This window comes from Fringilla coelebs (genome assembly GCF_963513975.1).
Source record: "Fringilla coelebs genome assembly, chromosome: 15".
Classification (NCBI taxonomy): domain Eukaryota; kingdom Metazoa; phylum Chordata; class Aves; order Passeriformes; family Fringillidae; genus Fringilla; species Fringilla coelebs.
The window spans coordinates 11166063-11187233 of record NC_140041.1 but is presented as its reverse complement, the minus strand read 5'-3'; the positions used below and the strand labels follow the sequence as shown (position 1 = coordinate 11187233).

Genomic DNA, 21171 nt, shown 5'->3' with positions numbered 1-21171 from the left:
TTCACATATACATCATGGCTGGTAAAAGTTCCAGAGTGTGTTGGTGCTTTGCTGTGGTTTTTGTCTGTGGGATTTATTATTGTGTTTTGTGGTTTTTTGTTTTGCTGCTGTGGTTTTGGTGTTTTTGGTGGGTTTGGTTGTTTGTTTTTTTTTTTTTTGTCATTGGGGTTTCTTTAGTATTTTTGTTTGTTTGCTTTGGTGTCTTTTTTTTTTTTTAATTTGGGGTTTTTTGGGCATTTTTTTTTTTTTGGGGGGGGGGGGGGGGGGGGGTTGATTGCTGTTTTCCCCCTGCAAATCAAACCTTCGATTTTCACTGTCCTGATTGGTAAACCTGAAGAATTACAGGTTGTAAAATCCTGGTGCTGGCTCCTTGCATCATGTAAATGTTCTTGCTAAATCCTGTGAGAAATGTTATCTCTAATCTTTCCCCGTAAGTAAGGGAGTGGCAGAGAGAAGGAGGGAAAGGGAAGCTGAAAATCCAGGTAGAACAAACAGCACTGGAGGATTCTAGAAATGGGTGATGAGCTTTGAGGAGGAGGAATCCATTTCCCATATGCATTTCAGAATATATATATGTATGAATACATATGTATATATGAACACATGGGTGTACATATATATGAATACATATATATATGTATTTTGGAAACTCAGCCTGGGAGAAACCTTCCTCTCTGTGTAACCATCCCAGATAATAACACATTTCCTACCTCTGGCACCAAAGTGGTTTCTTTTTGATGGACTCAGTGCTGTGTGAGCCAGATTTCTGTCTTGGCTGCAGCTGGGGACATTTAAGAGGGTTCCTCGCTGTGTGAAGGAGAATTCCATTGTACCTCTGTCACCCCCTGGGAATTCTGGAGCCTTTCAAGGCTTTTTGATTAGGACTGCAAAGTGTTCATTTTTGCAGGAGGACGACTGCTGAGATGTTAAAACTGGATGGGAGATTAACCTAAATGCTGAACAGTAGGGTAAAAAGAATGGGCTTTATACAGCCCAAATCATTTGATTTGAAAGGAATGTTTGGTCTACCAAAAATCCTTTAGAACAATTTATCTAGAAATGAATGCTTGTAGGGGAACTGTTATTTTATAGGTAGAGTTGCCTGAAGCTGACACTGGGATGTGGGCAACTTTTGAAAAGAAGGAGTTGTCAGTACCTGGTTTTCCACCTGACTTTGTGTGGAAGCTGTGCCCAGAGGGCTGGGCATGGGGTGGGGGGCACAGGGCTGGCCAGGTGCTGGCAGAATGAGGGGTTCAAGGACTGAAGGACTCATTTAATTGCCTGGACACACAGGTTTGCAAGAAGAGCAGGAGAGAAAGCAAAGTGGGTAAAAGTAGGTCTGAGGAATTGGGTAAAGGAAGAGCAGGGAGTGTGAACCTGTACTATGATGGCAGCACAGCACAATGCCGATTCAATCACCTGCAAGGAACGTTTATGGTGTGCTGAGCAGACATCTTGGCACCAAAACCTTATTTATAAATCTTTCCATCACAATTCCAATAGATTGGAAGCTAGAAATAGCAGAGGCGTCGCAGGAGCACCATATGGTGAGCATGGCCCTCTCCAGGACAGGGCTGGAGCTGGGGCCAGGCTGTGAGCTGTGTTCAGACCTCATTTCAATGCTGAGCACTGAGGTTTCAGCTCTCAGAGCAAACACGGTGCTAATCTGATTGTTAAAGGTGGCATGTGAGGAATGCCTGCCTCGGGAGCAGCTCGGTTGCTCCCGAGGTAAAGCAAATGAAGTCAGTATAAAAGGTTGACAGATATTCATGAAGATCAAATTTGACAAGCATCCTCTAGATATATGTAATATAAAATGCAGATGGCAGTAATTTGCAGGATCTCTGGATTCTGGTTGTCTAAGGTGGTTCAGCTGGTGTCTGTCTCTCTATCTGTACCATGTACTGAAATATCAACTTCAAACCCATCAGGATCACAGAGATGAAGTGGGCAGGAAACGAATTTCTATTGATTTCAGCCCTGCTTTGGTTTGTTGCATGAAAAAGAAAGGAAAACAAAATTATTTTTTTGCTTGCACATCTGCCCAGACACACCAGGCTCATGCCTCCTCCACCAGCAGCTCCACATCACATCCGCTCACCTCTGCCTTCCTGCTGGCAGCTGAAGTGGTCTCCACTGGGAGATTTTGGTTTTTCTGAGAGACTTCAGCTCCCAGTTTGTCAGCAACATGAACTGGGACAGAGAAAAAAAAGTAATCCTTTAGAGGGGGGAGATCCTGAACCAGAGCAGCGCCAGACATCCAGTGGGGTCAGCGGTGGTTCAGTGGCACCCGCCCAGGAGCAGCTTTCTGGTGAAGTTTTAATGATGTGAATTTATGATTATATTCCAGAAAAAAGCATTTTATCTTATTGAGCATGGGGGTTTAGATTGGATGATATCAAGAGGCCCCTTCACATCCTCGGCAGTTCAGTCATTCTGCATATTTTTAAATTCTACTTAATTGTTAAACTAGCAGCTGACTTTTTTTAGCTTTTCCAAGAAAACAAGCAGCAGCTATTATTTCTTAGCAGCAGATGTACAGCAACCCTTGATTAAATTAATTTGACTGTTCATAGTTTTTCTTTGTTCATAATTTGTTTTTGCTCATAACTTGCTGCTGCTATTCTCAGATGCTTTTTGTGCAGCTGCTGCAGATCCCCTCCATGCAGAAACACACTGAAAGTATTTTACCACTCACCTCAGCCTTTTAACATGGCTTGAGTACTCTTTAAAATCTTAATACACTGTGTATTTTTCTTTAGGAAAAGGCAAGAGCTCGAAGCAAAAGCTAATCAACTCTGTAAATTGATAACTCAGCAAAGTAAATAAGACTATCAAAAAAACCCCAAAAAACAACTTTTCTCTTGAAAGAGTTGATTTTTGTGTATCTCAATGAATAAAGATGTGAGGTTTAACAGGATACTTGGACTTCCATGATTGTTGGGTTTTTCTTGCATAATGCCCTCAGTATGTCTGTGTTTGGTCTGTTTGCATGATGGGGATGGGAAGAAAGAAAGTTTTTGTTATCATTCATCAAAGGCTTTCTTTTTAAATTTAGTGTCAGAGCTTGGGTTTCCTGGAACATCAAGCAGCAATTATCCCCTGTGTTTGTTGACCTTCCAGTCAACTCAGATTTTGCTTTCGGATTCAATGCTAATTCTGTGGCAAATTTTTAAAGGAGTCTCAAGTTGATCTTTAATGAGAAGCCAGGAATCTTGTTCCCAGTCAGTCACAGGACTTCCCTTCCTTCAGCCAACGACTCAGTGCAGTATGCCAGTGGTTTTCTTTGAATGCCTAAATGCAAGTGAAGTTTTAGCAGGTTTTAGTTAATAAAGAGCATTTCAAAAAGGTGGTTGTGCCCTCAATATGGGTTAGGTTTTGGGGGTTCTGTGTGCCAAGCACTGGGGGTCTGGAGGAACTGTTCTGGGATCTCCTTTCTTTTTTCTATTCACACAAAGATTCTTGACTTTTACTCTTGCCTAGGTTTACTTCTCATGTGTAAGAATTTATGCAACATGTGGTTGAATTTATTTGAAAAGCAAACACAACCCCAATACCCCTTCCACCCCCAAACCCAATAATCTGATGGGGATTGAACAGCTTCCACTGGCCAACTACATCAGAAAATGTGGGAATTTGATCATGGGTTGGCTTTTAGTTGTTGCAATTATGGCAGTTCCTGAGATGGTGTCAAGGTAGAAATTAACACATGGACTCACCTGGCACAACTCTACCACCCAAAAAAGTGCAGTCCCGAAAGGAGTCATTTTGTAACTTGTTAGTAGACAAATCAGTTGGCCCTTCCTGAGGGCAGGAAAGATTTGGGAGTGCTGGGCAGGGTCAGGGTGCCCTGGGAGCCTGAGGAGGGGGAGGCAGTGCAGCTCACTGCAGGTGTGCCTGGAGGTCTGTGCCTCTGCCAGCCCCTCCTCACTGCAGGTCTGGGTCCGTGCAATTGAGCACTGCAGGAGTCTCCAACCAAAAACGGAGCTGCCAAGGGAGGGGGGTGAGAGTCTCTTCAGAGAGAGCCAAACTTTCAGAGCTTCTTGTGACTCTAGCAGCCATTCCTGGCTGGAAGAACTAATTCATGGAGTGTTACAACCCTGACACCTACATGAATTAACAGGTTCTCCTCACCAGGTATGAGGGTGAAGTGAATTCTGCAGAGAACAGCTCCACACGTGCCAATTCCATCACATTATGTAAATAGCCTGTGACTAATGGAGAAATCTATGAAAAGAAATGAAAGAAATGAAATGAAGTGAAATGAAATGAAATGGAAATTAAATAAAAGGCATCAGTCAGTGCATTTGCACGGAAACCAAAGGAACCTTGTTTAAAAATGAGTGATAGCAGACAAGATAATTCTACAGTTGCCATTGTGGAATATTTCTAAGTGTCTTATTAGCATAGAATTGAAGGGACAATGTTGTTTATGGAGTCTGTGAGGTTCCACTCAATTCTGCAGCCTGTCTGACCCTTCATTGTGAGATTTCTCAAAGCTTTGCTACAGATTCGCTCTCCTCTCATTTTTTAAATTGCTTTTCTGTGTCTACTTTTATCTATTTTTCTGTCCCAGTTTTCATTTTTTTCTTCTTCTGCCTTGTACCCCTTAGCTTTTAAAATTTGTCTTTGTGTTTCCTTTTATTGAGCTGGCTATTCCTATTTTTTAGGGGTTTTTCCTCATTTGTCACAAAACCTGTTGCTTTTTAATTTTTCTATGTGCCTTTGTTTTTCCTGTTCTCTCATCCTGATGTTTTAAAGGGTCACCTTAGCACACTGCTGTCTCTGGAGTGTACTTTGTACAAACCTCTGGGTTTGTCAGGACATCTCTGGAGGTCACCCCTCCTCCTCAGAGCAGTTTTTGCGTCCTCTCCTCCTCCTCATTTGTCTCCTCTGGGTCAGCAGCTCCCTCACACATCTGAAGTCTGCTCTGGTCCCTTCCTGAGTGCCTTTGTGCCCTTCATGGACATCCCTTTGACCTGCAGCAGGCTCTGCATCTCTCTTGGAACTCTGGATCTTTCTTTGGACCTTTTGGTGATTGTTGGTGCTCTGGTGCCCTGTTTGAATGAGAAATGTCCTATCCCAGTTACAGACAGTACAATTCACCAGCTGGGCAGGGGGATGCTTTCACACAGGGCAATATTTATTTGTCAGTCAATGGGAGAAATCCAAGTCTTTAAATCACACACAGCACTGACACTGCCTTTGTCCACAGACAGGATTACAGTCAATAATCAATTGAGCTCTTTGCTCAGTGGAATAATCTCCACAGTGAATGGAAGTTCCCAAGTATCTAACCCTAGTTATAAGGTTCTAGGTGCTTAAAGTGAAACCAATCAACCAATAAAACACACAGACATATAAGGACACAGTTCATTTACAAGGAAGTTTATAAATATATTGGTGTGGTCTACATGACCAAACCACTCAAACAAAGCTCTGATTAAGTCTTTATTTTTTAAAAACTAAGACTTTCTATGCTGGAATAGCATCTGGGAGTTCAGGCTCCCCCTCTAGCTTTCTGTAGTTAGTTCCATGGTGCTGCTTCCCCAAGGAAGCTCACAATTCTCCAGTTGGTTGCATCAGGGAACAACTTTCTGCTGAGAAATGCTGTTAGTATTTTTTCTACTTGGCTACAGCAATAAAACCAGGGAAAATAAAGTCCTCAGCATTACCCAAGACAGGGCAACATTTGCCAGTTTAACTTGAGCAATCCTTAAGTATCAGGTATTGCAGTTACATTTACTGCTGTCACACACCACGTTGGAGTCCATAATACTTATGTTTTAAAAACAGGTAATTACTCTTTGTTCCTATTCCTGTCACAGTCAATTGGCTCCTCCTGACTTGCTTGGAAGTTCAGGACCAGGATGCACAGGGAGGCAGTGGATGAGGGAGAGAATGTGCGGCGCTGAGGGCGACGTCGGAGACAGCGAGGATCCTCTGCTCTGTTAACAATGATTGCCACAAGTGCAGCTCTGAGGAGAGATGCTTGATGACTGAATGCTCAGGACAGAAATGGAGCATCCATCAACACTTGAGTCAATTGAAAGTGTGAGAAAGAAATGAAGAGAAATCAAGGCACAAGTACTATTGTTCACTTTTGATTCTGAAGCAGTGTCATTGCTCAGAGAGCTCCCACCTGCTAATGAAGAACCCTCTTATGCCAAGCATTTCAGACTGGAAGGAAAAAATGAGTGCTTAACTCTGATCAGGATGTCAGGAGTAGACAATTGCTATTACAAAAAGTGATGGCAATCTTCTTTTTTTTTTTTGCCTGTCTAATACAAACGGCCCAAGCTCTTCTATGGAGAGACAGCAGAGAGACCCTCCATCAGCATCACACCATCTGAACCAGAATTCATTTCATGGCTGTTTTAAAACCACTTGGGACATGATACTAAAACCACCTCTGCTGGAAAAGTAGGCACACCTGGGCTTGTGGATGGGATGGGATGGGATGGGATGGGATGGGATGGGATGGGATGGGATGGGATGGGATGGGATGGGATGGGATGGGAGCCACTTTGGCCAAGCTCACACATGGGAATCTCAGCTGGGCCTGATTCAAACTTTAAATACTGCCTGAGACATTTGCCAATGAGAGTAATCTGAACTGCTGTGCTAGTATTAATAAATTAGAATAAATTGTGAATGTCATGTGCTTGTAAAATGCTTTAAGCATGGGTCTTGAAGCTGTAAACAGTGTACTTAAATTTGAGGAAGATGGTGATAGAGATTTGTGTTCCAAACCCAGGGAAATACAGTTGATAGCCCAGCCTTTGGCAGGTGTGACACCAGCATTTGTTAAAACACTGCTCAGGAAATGACCTTCTGACAGGAGTAGATGGTTTTCAATACAGATACTGGGATCCCCAAGAAAAGTGAAGTTCCTGGGTCAGATTTGCTCTCAGTTTAGCCAGGTGCAATGAAGACAGTGAATCACTTTGCTACCCAGGAGTCTCAGTGGGCAGAGCAGCAGCTCCATGCCCAGCCCCTCTGACCATGCACAGCCCCAGTGCCTTTGACTGCAGTTACTGCTCTTAGCTCCATGAAATGCCTGTTGTGCTGAGCACACAGATGGTGTGCATCAGCAATAAAGGCAGCCCAGTGAGCTGGGTGGAAGTTCACAGAAGTGAACTTCAATCTGAGATACTCTCAGCAGTCTGATCCTTGGCCTTTTCTAGGTATTTAGCTGTCTCCTGGTTTCTTTTCTATGATGCACAAGGCAGGTGTTAAGGTTTGTGTAATCGATTCCAAATGCATGATATTTGATTTAATAAAAAAAAAAAAACCTAAATTCTGCCACAGCTAATCCATACCTATCAGTCAGATACTTGATTACCATGTCACTAATTCTGCCAGTCTTGCTCTTGTGATGGGGCTGCCCTTTTGACTTCTAAGGGCTCAGACACGAAGAGATTTCACTGAGTTCTTTTATCTCAGCGTGGATCAGGGGGCACTTAACAAATCTGAGTATCTGCAGGAGCTGCTGAGGCTCTTGTGGCAGAGCTCCTCTGATGAGCAGGTTGCTGCAGACAGTCTGAACTAATGCTGGAACAAGAGAGCTGTGCCCAAGCCCTTCAGGAACTGGAAAGCAGTGTTCCCTCTGCAAGAGAACTTCACAGCCTTAAGGTGAGTTTCCTCACAGCTGAGTCATCAAGGAGCTCACTGAAATTTGAATGTGAATTCTTTTTGCTTAAGTGGGGCATTAATAAATTGCTAAAGTTGGAGAGTACTTTACAAGGAACCTTATGTGCAAATGTTAGAACAAGGGGTTTTGAAACTCAGAAGAAAAAATAGAAGAGGCTTTATCAGTATAAGTAATTAATTGTATTTAATTTGAACAAGAGGAAGCATCGTGAGTTTTTGGACTAAAGTGTTCTAAGTGTTTAAACAGCTCAATATTAACTGATTATTTATGTTGCCCCTATATCACAGATGAAGAAGTAGTTTGGCTACTTTTTTTATGGCCACATTGGAAAGTGGTTTTAAAAATGTTTTAGTTTAAAAAAAAAAAGGGTGTGTTCAGTATTATCCCTCTAGGCTTCTTTGCACTGTGTTACAAAAGAGACTACTTTCAAACACAGAAATGGTGTTTATGTGAACAGAAATGACCACATCTGCTCAAGTGTGCCCTCTTGCTAGTGCAGAAGTGTGGGGGAAAATATTGCTGAAATTAAAATGCAAACCTAATTTTCTACTGAAAGAGAAATCTGAGTAAGTAGCTAAAACAAAATTTACTCTGAATTCATAGTGGGTTATTTTGATAATGGAGATTCTAAAAGGTCTGTTGTAAGAAGCAGTGAGGATGGTAAGAGAGAAAACAAAGATCTGTAGTGGTGCTTTGGAGAATGCAGTGCTTTTAGAAGAAATGCTAAATATATATTTCATCTTGAACAACATCATTCTGAGTGAAACTTGCAGTACATCAAATGGGTCCTGCTTTAATGTTCATTAAAAAAACAAAGTCCAGCTCTAGCCTTTTGCCTTGTTAAAATACACTTTCTGGGCTGAACTGGTACTAAGCCAAAGCAAACTGCATGAGGGGGCTGAAAGGAAGGTGGTGGAGTCTTAGGATAACTTCCAGGACCTTCCTAACAGTGTGAACTGCCTCTAAACTGCAGATTCTTCAGGGAGGGCAGTGGTGTAGGGCTGGAAAATACAAATGCCAGAAAACAGTGTGTGAAAGGCTGCTGAAGTTGGGACCAGCAGAGTGTTCAGGGTTTATCTGGGGGAAGCCAGGTGTTTCGGAAGGACATCCCCATCAGTGGCTGAAATGGAAACATTTTTATTGGAGTTAAGGTAGCATGCCAGTGACTTGGAAACTGTGGATTAGAAAAAACTAAGATGTTAATACTGTTTGTAATTTACTATGATTGATCTTTAGGGCTGTTGGAAGTGGTTTTACTAGCATTAATACTATCATAAAGTATCTGTTAAGACTATGCCTATGGGAGCATAATCCTGGTTTTGCTGAACTAAATGGCAAAGACTTCCTCTAAACCTGGTGGTAAAATGACTAAGACCTGCAGAAAAAGGCCATCTTCAGCAAAATACAGAATTTTGGAAACTGCGTTAGATTATTTTATATATCAACATGGGGATTATTTAACTTCAGAGACCCCTTAGATGCATCTGTTTGCAGGTTTGAAAGGGCAATATTTTCATATTCCTCTTGTGATGCTGAGCACCTGCAGTGGTGAGCTAACACCACCAAATCCTTCTGAAAGTTCCTGTTCAGAAATCCATAAAAGATGGGATTGATACATGTTGAGATCATGGCCACAAGGTGGCAGATTGTAAATGCCAGGTTGTGATTACAGCTCATTAGTGCCTCGTAGTTCCAGTCAAAAACCACATTGAATATATTGAGAGGCAGCCAGCAAGCTGCAAAGGTCACCACGATTGATACCAGCATCATATTGATCCTTTTGTTTTCACTCAGCCTGTTCTCATTCTCTCTCATCCTGTCTATTTTACCTCGTCTCCTTCGAAGACACACAAATATCCTGAGATAGCAGATAAAAATAAAGCCCAGTGGGAAGCAGTACTGGAAAACCAGCAGGCTAGTGGTGAAAATCAGCCTCTCTGTAAGAGACGGCCACGCCTCGATGCAAGCCACCTTGTTCTTGTAGAAATCACTGTGGAAAGACAAGTGTTTGAAGGGCTCATCTGTTATTTGGTGGAATACTAAAAAAGGAGTGGATATGATGAGGGAAAGCCCCCAGATAAAAAGAATTCCCCAATAAGCATGTGAAATATTGGGCTTCCAGCCACGTGGGTTCACAATTAACTGATATCTCTCGACAGCAATGAGTACAAGTGAGAAAATGGAGACTGAGACAGACAGGCTTTGTATGAAAGAGCCTATTTTACACATTGCTTCCCCAAATATCCAGTGGTCCATTAAGGTATATGCCACTGTGACAGGAATGCACATGATACAGATCAAGACATCTGATAAAGAGAGGTTGGCAATCAAAATGTTGGTGACATTTTGAGCTTCTTTCCGTCTCTTTATTATAACAATTAAGCAAAGATTTCCAACAAGCCCCACTAGTGTAACCAGCGTGTAAGCTGTAATCAGCAAGAATTCTGCAAGGGAGGAAAGGTGGCATGTATCAAAGTTCAAGAACTGAGAGAGGCTAATGTTAGAGATAGTTTGATTCAGGATCTCGCTGGGGTGCTGAACAGCTTTATCCATCCTGAAGCATCTTCCAACCTATGGACAAAACTTTGCATTATTTAGAACATACTTTGCATGGAGATTTTCAAAGCAGTGAGTACTGTGGGTTGTAGTCAGTGTCCTTAAAGTTTTGAGCAGATCTACCATGATTAATTAGAGTACTGGAAAGGCAGATGGCTTTTAGTGGGTTTATGTATCCCTGTGGAAGGAGGTTGATGTCACCTCTCTGGGGTCCTCCACTGACAGTGCTACAGATCTATAACTGATGCACAAGAAACAGCTGTGATAGCAGCTCTGACTGAACTTGTACAGACACTTTCACACAAATCCTCTTTTACCAGTTGTGGATGAAGTTTGCTTTTCAGAATAGAGTATTCTAAGATCTGTCTCTGCTGAAGATTTAAGAAGGTTTAATGGATTCCAATGAGGATAATCTGTTGCTTTTATATTACCAGAAAAGAAGAATTGGGTCCTGCCATCACTCTGCTAGCTTAGACATCACACTTAGATTTTCTTTAGAACTACAAAGCAATGTGAGTTAATACACTCAATCCTCCTGAATTAATCAAAGTTATGTGTGCTTGAGCTCAAATGGCATTCACAACATCTATGAATGATATCTAAAAGGGAGTTTCCTGTTCTACTGATGCATTGAAGGTAGTAGGTCCTTTTTCCAAAATCTAACCTGAGAAAAATGTAAACAAAATAAAGCTATTGTAGTTATACAGAAAATTACTCCCCTTTCAGCTCTAACTTAAATAGGAGTCAAGCAAAAAAATCTGATATTAGCACAGTTCTGTGGTTTTAAATCTTATATTAATAGGAAAAGTTAGGTTCAACATAACATCTTGATGGGTTTGAATTTCTCACTGAGTGCAAAACTTAGTTTAAAGGCTCACCAGCTTTCTGGCCAGAAAGAGGTTAGCTCCATCCTGGGAAAGGAAAAGCTAAGTATGAAAAGAGTTATTTTTAAATTTAAAAATGGGTAATGGATATATGTTCTACACATATATCTTTCAAAACTCAAGTTTAACTCACCTTAATTCCCCTGTGAAATTACTGGAAAACTAGCTGGAAGGAGATCATTCTTCACCCCTAGTGAAGAATGGTGTTGAGAGCCTGTGGAGAAAGGAGAATGAAGAAGCAGTGGGAAGTTAGAGGATACACAAAAGAAGAAGGAATAGGTGGATGTTTTATTATTACTAGAAAAAATCTGCTCATGTGTAGAAGATTTGTCAGCCTTTCACAGAAATGATTGCCATTATTTAATTAGTAAGGATTCTTAAAAGTTTGGTTGCCAGTGCAAAATTAAACACTAAATCCAGGGTTAAACTGGAATTATGATTCTGTAGTTGTTTTCCCACAGACATTCAAAGAATATTCCAGCCAGAGTTATATCCTGGACGGCTTTATCCTGATACTTCTGTTTGACATAAGTTTGGGTGCTTCAAATTAGGATCCTAAAAAAACTCCAAAAAACACCATGCTCACCTCTGGAGCATCCACTACCACTCTCTTTCTGATTAAAATACCCTTTTCAATCAGCTTGATCATGTGGAAGTGGCTGTAGATATATTGACTCTGTGTGGCCCTGATGTCCCAAAAATGACTTGAACTGTGGTCAGGGATAGCATCAAACCCTGTAGTCTCCCTAAAGAATGTACCTGACTTGGTTAAAGCTATATTGGAGTATAGGAATGTGCTCTCTGTTGACAGAGTGACAAAATTTTGTCTCCTTAAAAAGGAAAAAAAACTCAGAAGTTTCTCTCCTCAATTAGGTAAAAAGACACCTCATAGGACTTTGGGGACTTCACTTTAAAGTTAAGGATAGCCAATTGGACAGGAGCTAAAAAGTCTCACCTAAGCAATTTACTAGAAAAAGAAGAAAACAAAGAAAATAATCACAAACACAAAGGTGTTTGACCAGGAGCAAGAACCTCTCGCCCCTGGCTCAGTTTTTTCCTGTAGTTTTGTTATTTTGCCTTTTACTAAAGCTTTTCTGTTTCCAACACTACCACAGAAGCCATCCTGCTGATTTTATGCCTTCTAAGGTAGCTGAGCCATCTTGGGTGTGATACAAATCTCCAACAGTTTATAACACCTGGCTTGAGGAGACCTTATATCAATGGGAAATGACATGGAAAACTCTACAATCCTGCTGCAAAACCTGTGGCAGTCTGGAGGCTCTGATAGATTTTGCAGTCCCTTGCGGGTGTCCCTAGTTGCGCAGGGCAAGAGCAAGAGCTGGCTGCTCCACTGTGTGCCCCACAAACTCCTCTGCTCCTGAGGCCAGGACTGTGGCACATGCAGAACCTGCTGGTGTGGCTGGGCAGCAGCCCCTCCAGGAGTGCCCTGTCACCCCCCTGTCCCTGGGGCAGCCCTGGCTGCCTGGCTGGGCTTCTCACGCCCAGGGATGCTCCTGCTGGAAGGACAGAGGCACTAATGGCAGATTGGCAGCTGTTGCCCCAGTGAGATTCAGTGCCACTTCACAAGTGTGAGGATCTGAAGCCTGCTTTGCCCAGGGGTGATCTGATCTTTCTCTGCAGTGCCAGTGGTGTCCACCGGGCTGGCACAGACCTGATGCCTTCAAAGACAAACTCTGCTCCTCCCTGCTTTTTATGTGAGCAGGAGAAGCTGTGGGGGACTCAAAGGCCATGAGGCTGAGCCAAGTTTGTAATATTTTATGCACTATTTGCTAAGCTTGTTTATTTCTCCATGGATGCACAACACAGTTTGATAGCAAATTCTGAATGTGCTCTCCCAAGGATTCAGGATGCTAGGGCTTCTCTGGCATTTTCAGTTTGGGAAATGTCCCTGCACTGATCTAAACAGTTCACCTGCTATATCAGTTTTAGGCACACTCTCCAGCTACACTGTCCTGTTCTTTTCTGCAATTTCTTTTCACTCTTTGGTTTGTGCTGGGACTTAGAGTGCAGTCTTTAGTACACACCGTTCTGTGAGGCAATTTAAACATTTCCTTGGCAATAAAACAAATTCACCTGTCTTGGTAAACATCTGGAGTATTCATAGCATTAAAAAATAAGTTACTCTAGTATTTACTACAGCATGTTGAACTATATTGCAATACATACTGGCATTTTTAAATCTAATAAATGTTACTGGAATCAGCATCCTTGGATCACAGCTACAGCTGATACCAGAATTGAAGTGTTTAACAAAAAGAACTAATTACTTCAAGCTCTAATCCATGCATTTTGGAAAAGATTCTCTACTATGGTAAGACTTTAACACTGTAAGATATTATAAACCCCCAGTCTTGTTTCGTTCCTCTATCTGCAGAAACATTACTGAAATACTCATAAGCAAAAGAAAGGTTTAAAATAAAATGAGTTTTAGAAAAGCTTTCTTTCTTAAGTGTTTTCTTACCTATGCTAAAGATGAACAGTCCCATCCTTTCAAGGTGACCAACAACTCTTTCAATTACAAACATTGTTTGTTAAGTTCCTAAGTATTACACAGATAAAATGTGGAGGAAAATTTACATTCAATTTTAAATATAAATTGTAAAGAATAAAATAAGGCTTTAAAAGACATTTCAGTAACTTTTGTCATAGTTCTATTGATTTTCTGACTTCTTACCTGATGAAAAATTCAAGTCATATCCACACTGCTTTAACAATTTTTCTTTTCCCTCAGAGCCAGCAAGCACATCTTCTTTCTGTATAAAAGAATCCAGAGCAAAGCCATGTCTCCTAAAGCCACACTTAAACTCTCATTTCTTCTGTCTGAAACAAAGCACAGATCCCCACTTTGCAGCAGTACTGAGGCTGCCAGGCTGTAGGAAGGCTGCTGAGGAATAAACCAGCTCTGGAATCCAAGAGGAGACGAACAGCAGCGAGCAGGGAGGAGGAAGGACCAGTAGTCATGGGGATGGATTTTCCTCCACTGTGCTGCTTCCCTCCACCCTGTCAAACACCTTATCAGGCAATTTCATTTTCAATTATTTAATCTGTTCTGTAGTTCAAATGTTTTCCCTCTGCAGGATTTCATACATAAACATCTGCAGATGGAATATTGCTTTCTTAACTGATACAGCAATACAATAACCTACTTGGAAAGGGCATGCACATCCTATTAAGTGTATCATATGCTTTATAGCAATTAAGATAATCAGATTTTCATTATAAATCGATATTTTAGCTTATACTCCTCAGATAAAACCAGTATTCCCGAAAAGCAAGGATTGGCACACTGCACTAGCACATAGTGAAAAGGGGCTTTATTTTCCTTAGTTTTTTTTCAGTAAGAGTCCATATGTTTTGTTGACACATATTTATAAAAATAAGCATTCAGCTAAATATTCACTAAATGTTTAGGATGAACATTTATGGAGTGGGAAAGGAACTGCTTTTCTTAGGACCTGCCATATGGTAAGTTGCTGTATAAACTCTTGCATTTTTACCTGGGTCCACTTAACTTCCAGTATCTCAGTCAGTTTTTTTTAAGAGAGTGGTTTTTCAAAAAGCAGTAGGATTTTTGGGATGAGCAATACTGATGCTGTACTGAAGTACAATTCAGAACTAATTATCTAAAAATATAGTTGGTTGTCATTCTATAGTATCTGAATAAAATAGGTGCAGGGTGGAAAGAGCCTTTGTGACCCTGTGACCAGATGAACATCCAGCTTTTCATGTATTTGAGTCTATTTGTGATGTGTTTGTCCAGATGGGTTTTTAACCATCTGTGGAGATCTTGGATTCAAGTGCCTAATTGACTGCTAGGAAGACTGCCTTAACACCTCCCCATAAAACTTCCTTTTCTTTAGTTTAACCCAGTGCTTTTTCTTCTAGGTGTGGTTTGGAAATTCTGATATTTTAACCAAAAATGCTGCAATCAAGCAATGGGAATATATTTTTCTAAAGCATTTCTAGAGCTTACTGGGTTTGATTATGTCAGAATTACTATAAAAACAAAGCTTTGCCAAAGTACTTTAGAAATTCTGCTTCTGGTTGTAGTGTAACCCCAGGAAGTTAATCAGGACCTGAACATGCAATGTGATAGATAAGCATCAGAACAGGCCATAAAAATGCATATCTACTTATGAAGCAAATAAGTCAATAAAATTAAAAGATGTTCTGATTCTATTTCTAAATTTCAAAGGTCATTTTGCTTATTTACACATGCTTCTGTTTCCAATATAATTCTGCATGCAGTCCTTCATTTGTGGAATAAGTGGGGTCTTTAACATATGATCCATTGGTTTTTACAGTTGTAGCAACCTGCTGCCTCATGTGGATTTAATTGTGCTGTAACCTGTTGGGAATTGGATCCCATCCAGCATCAGAGGCTTGTGGGTGGAGCTGCTCCTGGCGTGTTTAATCCTGATGTCAAAGGTATGTATGATGAGTGGGACCCATGGCTCTGGAGGAGAGATCACAAGGCATTTTTCAGCCAAATGCTGGAGCAGCTGTTTGCAAAAAAGGTTAATGGATAGCAGAATTGTATTTACTTTTTATCAATGGTCTTGTCATTTCTAAATTGCTCAGTATTAAGTGATAGGTGAAGTGCCATAATAGGTTTTTAAACTTAAAGTTTGTAATAACTTGTGTAGCATTGGCGACAGCCTTGGTGGAAAATAACTTTCAATTTCTCTAAGTTCGCCTTTTGCTCTGGCATTTACATGATTCCTTGGCCAGCAGGAATCTTTGCTGATGGTTGATCACTCTAAATTTTTGCTTTTGCTTAGTTGTTTCTCCTACGTACCTGTGCAGCAGTCCTTGTTTCTGCCTGTTGCAGCCTCCTTCTTCAGAAAGCAAGATTTAGTAGAGATGTTCATGTACAATTTCTCAGCTTCCCACATGAAGGAATTCTTTAACAGCAGATTGGCCAAGATCTGGTTCAGACACCTGTAACATCTCTGAAGGGTTATGGAATCACAGACTGGTTTGGGTTGGAAGGGACCTCAAAATCACCCAGTTCCAGTGGGCAGGGACACCTCCCACTAGATAAGGCTGTTCCAAGATACATTCATCCTGGTCTTGGACACTTCCAGGGATGGAAGTCACTTCCAGGACACTTCCAGGGATGAGGCAGCTACAGCTTTTCTGGGTGATTTCTTCCATTGACTCACCACCCCCACAGTCACGAATTTCTTCCCAAATTTCTTCCCACCTGACTCTGCCCACTGTCACGACAAAGCCACTCCTTCTTGTCCTGTCTTCCAGGTCCTTGTCCAAAGTCCCTCTCCAGCTCTCTTGGAGCCCCTTTAGGCCCTGGAAGGACTCTGAGCTCTCCCTGGAGCCTTCTCTTGTCAGGCTGAGCACTCCCAGCTCCCCCAGCCCTCGCAGCGCCCTGATGGCTCCCCTGGACTCGCTCCAGCACATCCACATCCTTCTCACATGGGAGCCCAGAGCTGCAGGCAGCACTGCAGGTGGGGTCTCACAAGAGTGAAGTAGGGAGGGAGAACCACCTCCATCATCCTGCTGGTCACACTGCTCCTGATGCAGCCCAGGACAAGGTCAGATTTTTCAAATGCACTTTGCTGGTTCATGTTGAACTTCTTATCAAACAACACCTGTAAATCTCTCTCCTGGATTATTGCTTCCTAATAAATACTGTTCTTCATTGCACTTCAAAGAGGCATAGAAAAGTAAATAAGAATAATTGGAAATCTCATATGTTAGTGATGAATGTGCTGGTTAATGCCATGAAAGTAAGATAATATGCTGTGATAGAGGAAAAACACACTCCCCTCACATCTTCCTGTTCTGTGGAGAGATCAACACCCCAGTAAGGGATTCTCAGTAAATAGCTCATAATGTGACCAAACTAGCAACAGCTAAGTATGCACTGGGACTTTTTCTCCATGGATGTACATGTGTAAGTTGAAGCCCTGATGCATGACCCAGAGGTTTTTTCCTAATTGGAAATAATTGTCAAAAAACCAGTTAATGTTCACTACCTGGAGTTTAGGTTTTACTCCATTATATTGCATAGCTCTAAAGGACACCTTGCAATATCCTTGATGCCTGGTCTCAATTTTTATTCTCAATTAGCTCATGACTAGAATGAAAAGCCAACTGTTTAAAAATCTGATATAACTATAAATGAGTTACTTATAATAACATATTAATTTTAAAAATTGTGTCATGCCATGAACTGTTGGCTAATTTCTGGACCTTATTCAGTTGGCATAGAGCTGAGATGGAGATGAATAAACTCCCTGGCTGGAAGGTTAGCATCTTAATTTTTTGGGTCAGCCAAGTTACTTTTCTCACTGAAAAAAGAGATAAGATATATGAGTAATTGTAATAGGAGTGTGACTGCATAAATTCATATTTTATAATAGATTCCACTTTCCAAACCCTGATTCAATTATTTGTAGTTTTCTAGAACTTCTCCAACTCACTTTTACCAAAGTCGTCTCTGCCAAAAAATTAATTATTTCCATAGCTCACGGACTGGGGGGAATATGGCAATTTGTATTTCTGGTTTGATCTTTCCCATTCTAGAGCATTTTCATAACACCACTGTGAGCACCAAACCCTGCTGCTCTCAAGGCATGACATCTTTCAGGGTCTTAATTGTTAATTAAGAAATACTTAAGTAATCAAAAGGTTTTTCCCATTAATCTCAGTCTGTTTCAATTTTCCAGCATGTTTCAAACTGGAACAGCGTTTTGATTTTCTGGATTAAAACCAGGAATTCTAGATGGCTATTTCCTGTCTGGAAAGTCTTACTTCACACCACCTCATTTAAAATTTCTTTAATAGCATGGATGTCTTTCAGCTAATTTCAGGCAGGTACTTACTGAGCTTCAGAGCTCAGCTCTTCCTGCTGTGTTCCAACAAAGTTTAACATCAGTCATGCAAAAGCACCACAAACCCACCCCACAGGGGTTCTGTGGTATGAGAAAGAGTTGGAGTCTAGGAATAGCTAAGGGGAAAAAAATAAAAGCAAGTAGATTTTAATTTAATTGGAAAATACATAATGAAAATTTTACGGGTGAAAAAGATCAGAGTGTGGCTGAGGTTGTTGCTGGCTCCGGGTCTTCCTTTGGCACAACTTAGGATCCTGGTCTGTCTCAGACTAAGATACAGCGAAAATTCTCCCCTCTCACATCTGTGACAGCATCACTACATTCTTTGATCCTCCACAAGAATCCTGACTTTTGAGACTGTATTTTGCTGCCTTACTTTCATTCCATCAATTCAAATTATGGCCAGCTTTTATATACAATTTTAGGAAAGAGAAGAAAGGAAACAATGAATTATTAAAGAAGAGGGAAAAGATGAAAGAGGAAAAGAGAAATTGAACTTCAGAGGGAACGGGAGGGAGGGCAGGGTTTAAGGAAAAGAGGTAACTTAAATCCAAAGAAAAGGATGTGAATTCAATTCTCTGATGACTTTCCACTTCACCCTTCACAAAGGTGTGTTTCTTTCTTCAGCAAACTCCCCTTAAAAAGGACTCCAGGAAGATTTTGTTTAACAGATAAACTTTGATACTACTTACTGAAGAAATAGTAGCTGTGGGTTATTCTGTTACCTTTTTATCTGTAGGTTATCTTCTGCATTAAGCAAATACAAGAAAGGGGTAGTGTTTTATTCCCCATCTGAATTTACACAAGGCAGAGATTTTTAGATTTTTATCCTGAGGAGTGTCATGTTCAGACTTTAGGGGGGGTAAAAGTCTATCTAGTTGCCTCTCAATATTTTTAAATTTTTTTCAATGAAAACCCCTTTCCTGATCAGTACTAATTCATGAAAGTCTCCAAAGTAAGATGACAGGTTTGATGTTAATGCAGATGAAAGTGCAAACAGCAGAACAGAGTGAAAGAGAAACTTTTGCCAAAAAGGCAAGAGCTCTCAAAGGACAGCTGCAGACCTTTCAGAAGTTTTTGTACCTGTAAGTAAAGCAAAGTGCCAGGCTGGGAATGCTCATGGTGCTGTTGCATTTTTGCAATGCTCCCTGTGAACCACACAATTACACTCTGCCTGAGGTGTTGATTTGGGTAGGAGTGTTCCAAAAGTCTAATAATATCTCATTGAAATGATGAAAATAAAAATCTTTGCTTCTGTGTGTATATCAGAGTTATGTGGGAAATTATGGTTGAATCCCTTGTATTCCCAACTGTTCCCACCTATGCACAGTTAGAAAAATCTGGGTGAAATTTGTGTGTAGCTAAGGTGATGTTATTACAGTCTTCAACGTGAATGCAGAACTAATTCAGCAAGCAGTCTGCATGAAACTTTCTGTCTGCTAAAAGGTCAAACGAAATCTAAGTCTAGAGCATTGTACTATACTAAAAAAAAACCCTTAAACTCATTAAAAATTCAAGTGATATGCATAAATTGCTTAAAAAAATAATCAGTGCCTGCCAACAGTGGAAGCCACATAGATGTAACTACGTTGAAACTAGTTAAAGAGATATGACTTTGTGTTTATATGACGATTTAGAGAAAATATTTATAACTTACAAACTACTTCTGACTTCATGATGTTTTTCTATTGCCCTTCTTGCTTTTTTCCAAATCTTCATTATTCTTTTTTCCTCTTGGCCATTTGGACACATTAAAAAAAGTTATGTTTCTTGAATGACAAAGATGGTTACAAAGAATTCCTAAATAGTTTATTTTGCATCACCTTTTATTAAGAATATTTGGTAATGCAGGAAGTTGTGTCGGAAAGGAACTGCTCAGATGTCTCTGGTTTTCAATCTCTTAAGCAGCAATGCCCTCCTGTGGACTCTGGGTAGAATGATTTCTTCTGAATAACTAGAAAGGTGTATGCATGAACATGATTTGGATTTCCTTCTTCCTAACACATCAATTAAAATGTCCCATGAAGACATTTGATTTAATTGGCATTATTTGGCCAATGCTTCTGGTTTGAGAAACACATTTCCTCTAGGTAGTGATAGAGGTGGAGTTTTTATCTGAAAATGCACCTAACTTCTGAAACTTCAGCTGCTGATTTTGTGTCAGGGCATGTGGCTGAACTCAGAGCAGGATCTGAGTGAAAATGTGAATGAACACGAGCTCACTCCGGCAGCTGGGCATGGCAGGACAGAAGGATGCCAGGCCAAGCACAGTTTGGCTTTTGTGCATTTTCAGAGATGTTTCCACCTGCAGGACATGGATATGTGTGTCTTAAAGGTGTTTTCCTTTCATTAACCAACCAGTAAAAAGTGTAAATGAAGAGGAAGAATTTGGGCTATACCTGAATTGAGTCAGTGGCTGATTTTTCCTGCTGATTTACTCACTTCTTAAAGACCCCCATCTCCTCCTGATGCAAGCTGTGACTTTTTTCTTTGATCTGTTCTTGGCCTACTTGTCTGTCTTGCTTTCAGGGAGAGAAAGTGTGCTGTAAACAAGCTTCGTTTTCTTTGTTATCTCTTGAGGCCATAATTAGCTCCTCTTAATTTTTAATCCTTTTTGCTCCAGATTACTATAGGTCCATAAAACTCTCATGGATTATGTTCCACATGACACAAACTAATTTATCTTGGGAAGGGCCATACAGCTCTTACAACAACTAGTAGGCAAAATATAGTTTTGTATTTCCTGTAATTTATGTGCAGCTTGCAGACAGCCTGTGGGAAGACTTTTTATTTAATACAGTAGGATATGTTTGTTTATTTTTAAAACCAGAAATATTTCAGTGGCATTATAGGATATTCTCTTTTCTTAAACTAGATAAAATGATGGTGTCAGTTCATGCATTGAGATAAATGGATGACATTTGGACGAACCTGTGACAACTTTCCTCGTGATTGTCAAACACAGGCATTTAATAGGTTACTCCTACTATAGACATGGCTATAACATAAAAACAAATCCAATCTGAGTAAAATCAGATTACTGTATTGCAAGTACCAATGCTATAGGTAAAGATAATCATAGCCTGTGAGGCAAAAGCATGTTCAGCCTCTCTGGATTTCTTCTGGGGCTGTGGTTAACCAACCTTCCAGCAAAGCCAACGTTCCTCTTGTGTCTATGTCTCCAAGGGAGCATTTCCAATTG

General features: G+C 40.7%; 1 protein-coding gene and 1 long non-coding RNA gene across 2 annotated transcripts in view; one reads left to right on the top strand and one right to left on the bottom strand.

The window, feature by feature from the left end:
- LOC311159675 overlaps window positions 1-17222 on the top strand; it is a 44660-nt gene extending 27438 nt beyond the window's left edge. Inside the window, exons 2-5 of the long non-coding RNA XR_014616526.1 lie at window positions 5829-6423; window positions 7487-7635; window positions 15420-15543; window positions 16375-17222. This is a non-coding gene — a long non-coding RNA (uncharacterized lncRNA). The remainder of the gene's footprint in view (window positions 1-5828; window positions 6424-7486; window positions 7636-15419; window positions 15544-16374) is intronic.
- LOC311159554 (neuropeptide Y receptor type 6-like) lies at window positions 9089-10207 on the bottom strand (the record flags this gene model as incomplete). The annotated part of the gene is made up of 1 exon (XM_084215695.1): window positions 9089-10207. One exon carries the CDS (start codon window positions 10205-10207, stop codon window positions 9089-9091), a length of 1119 nt encoding a protein of 372 aa, XP_084071821.1.
- Window positions 17223-21171: the final 3949 nt, after the last annotated feature.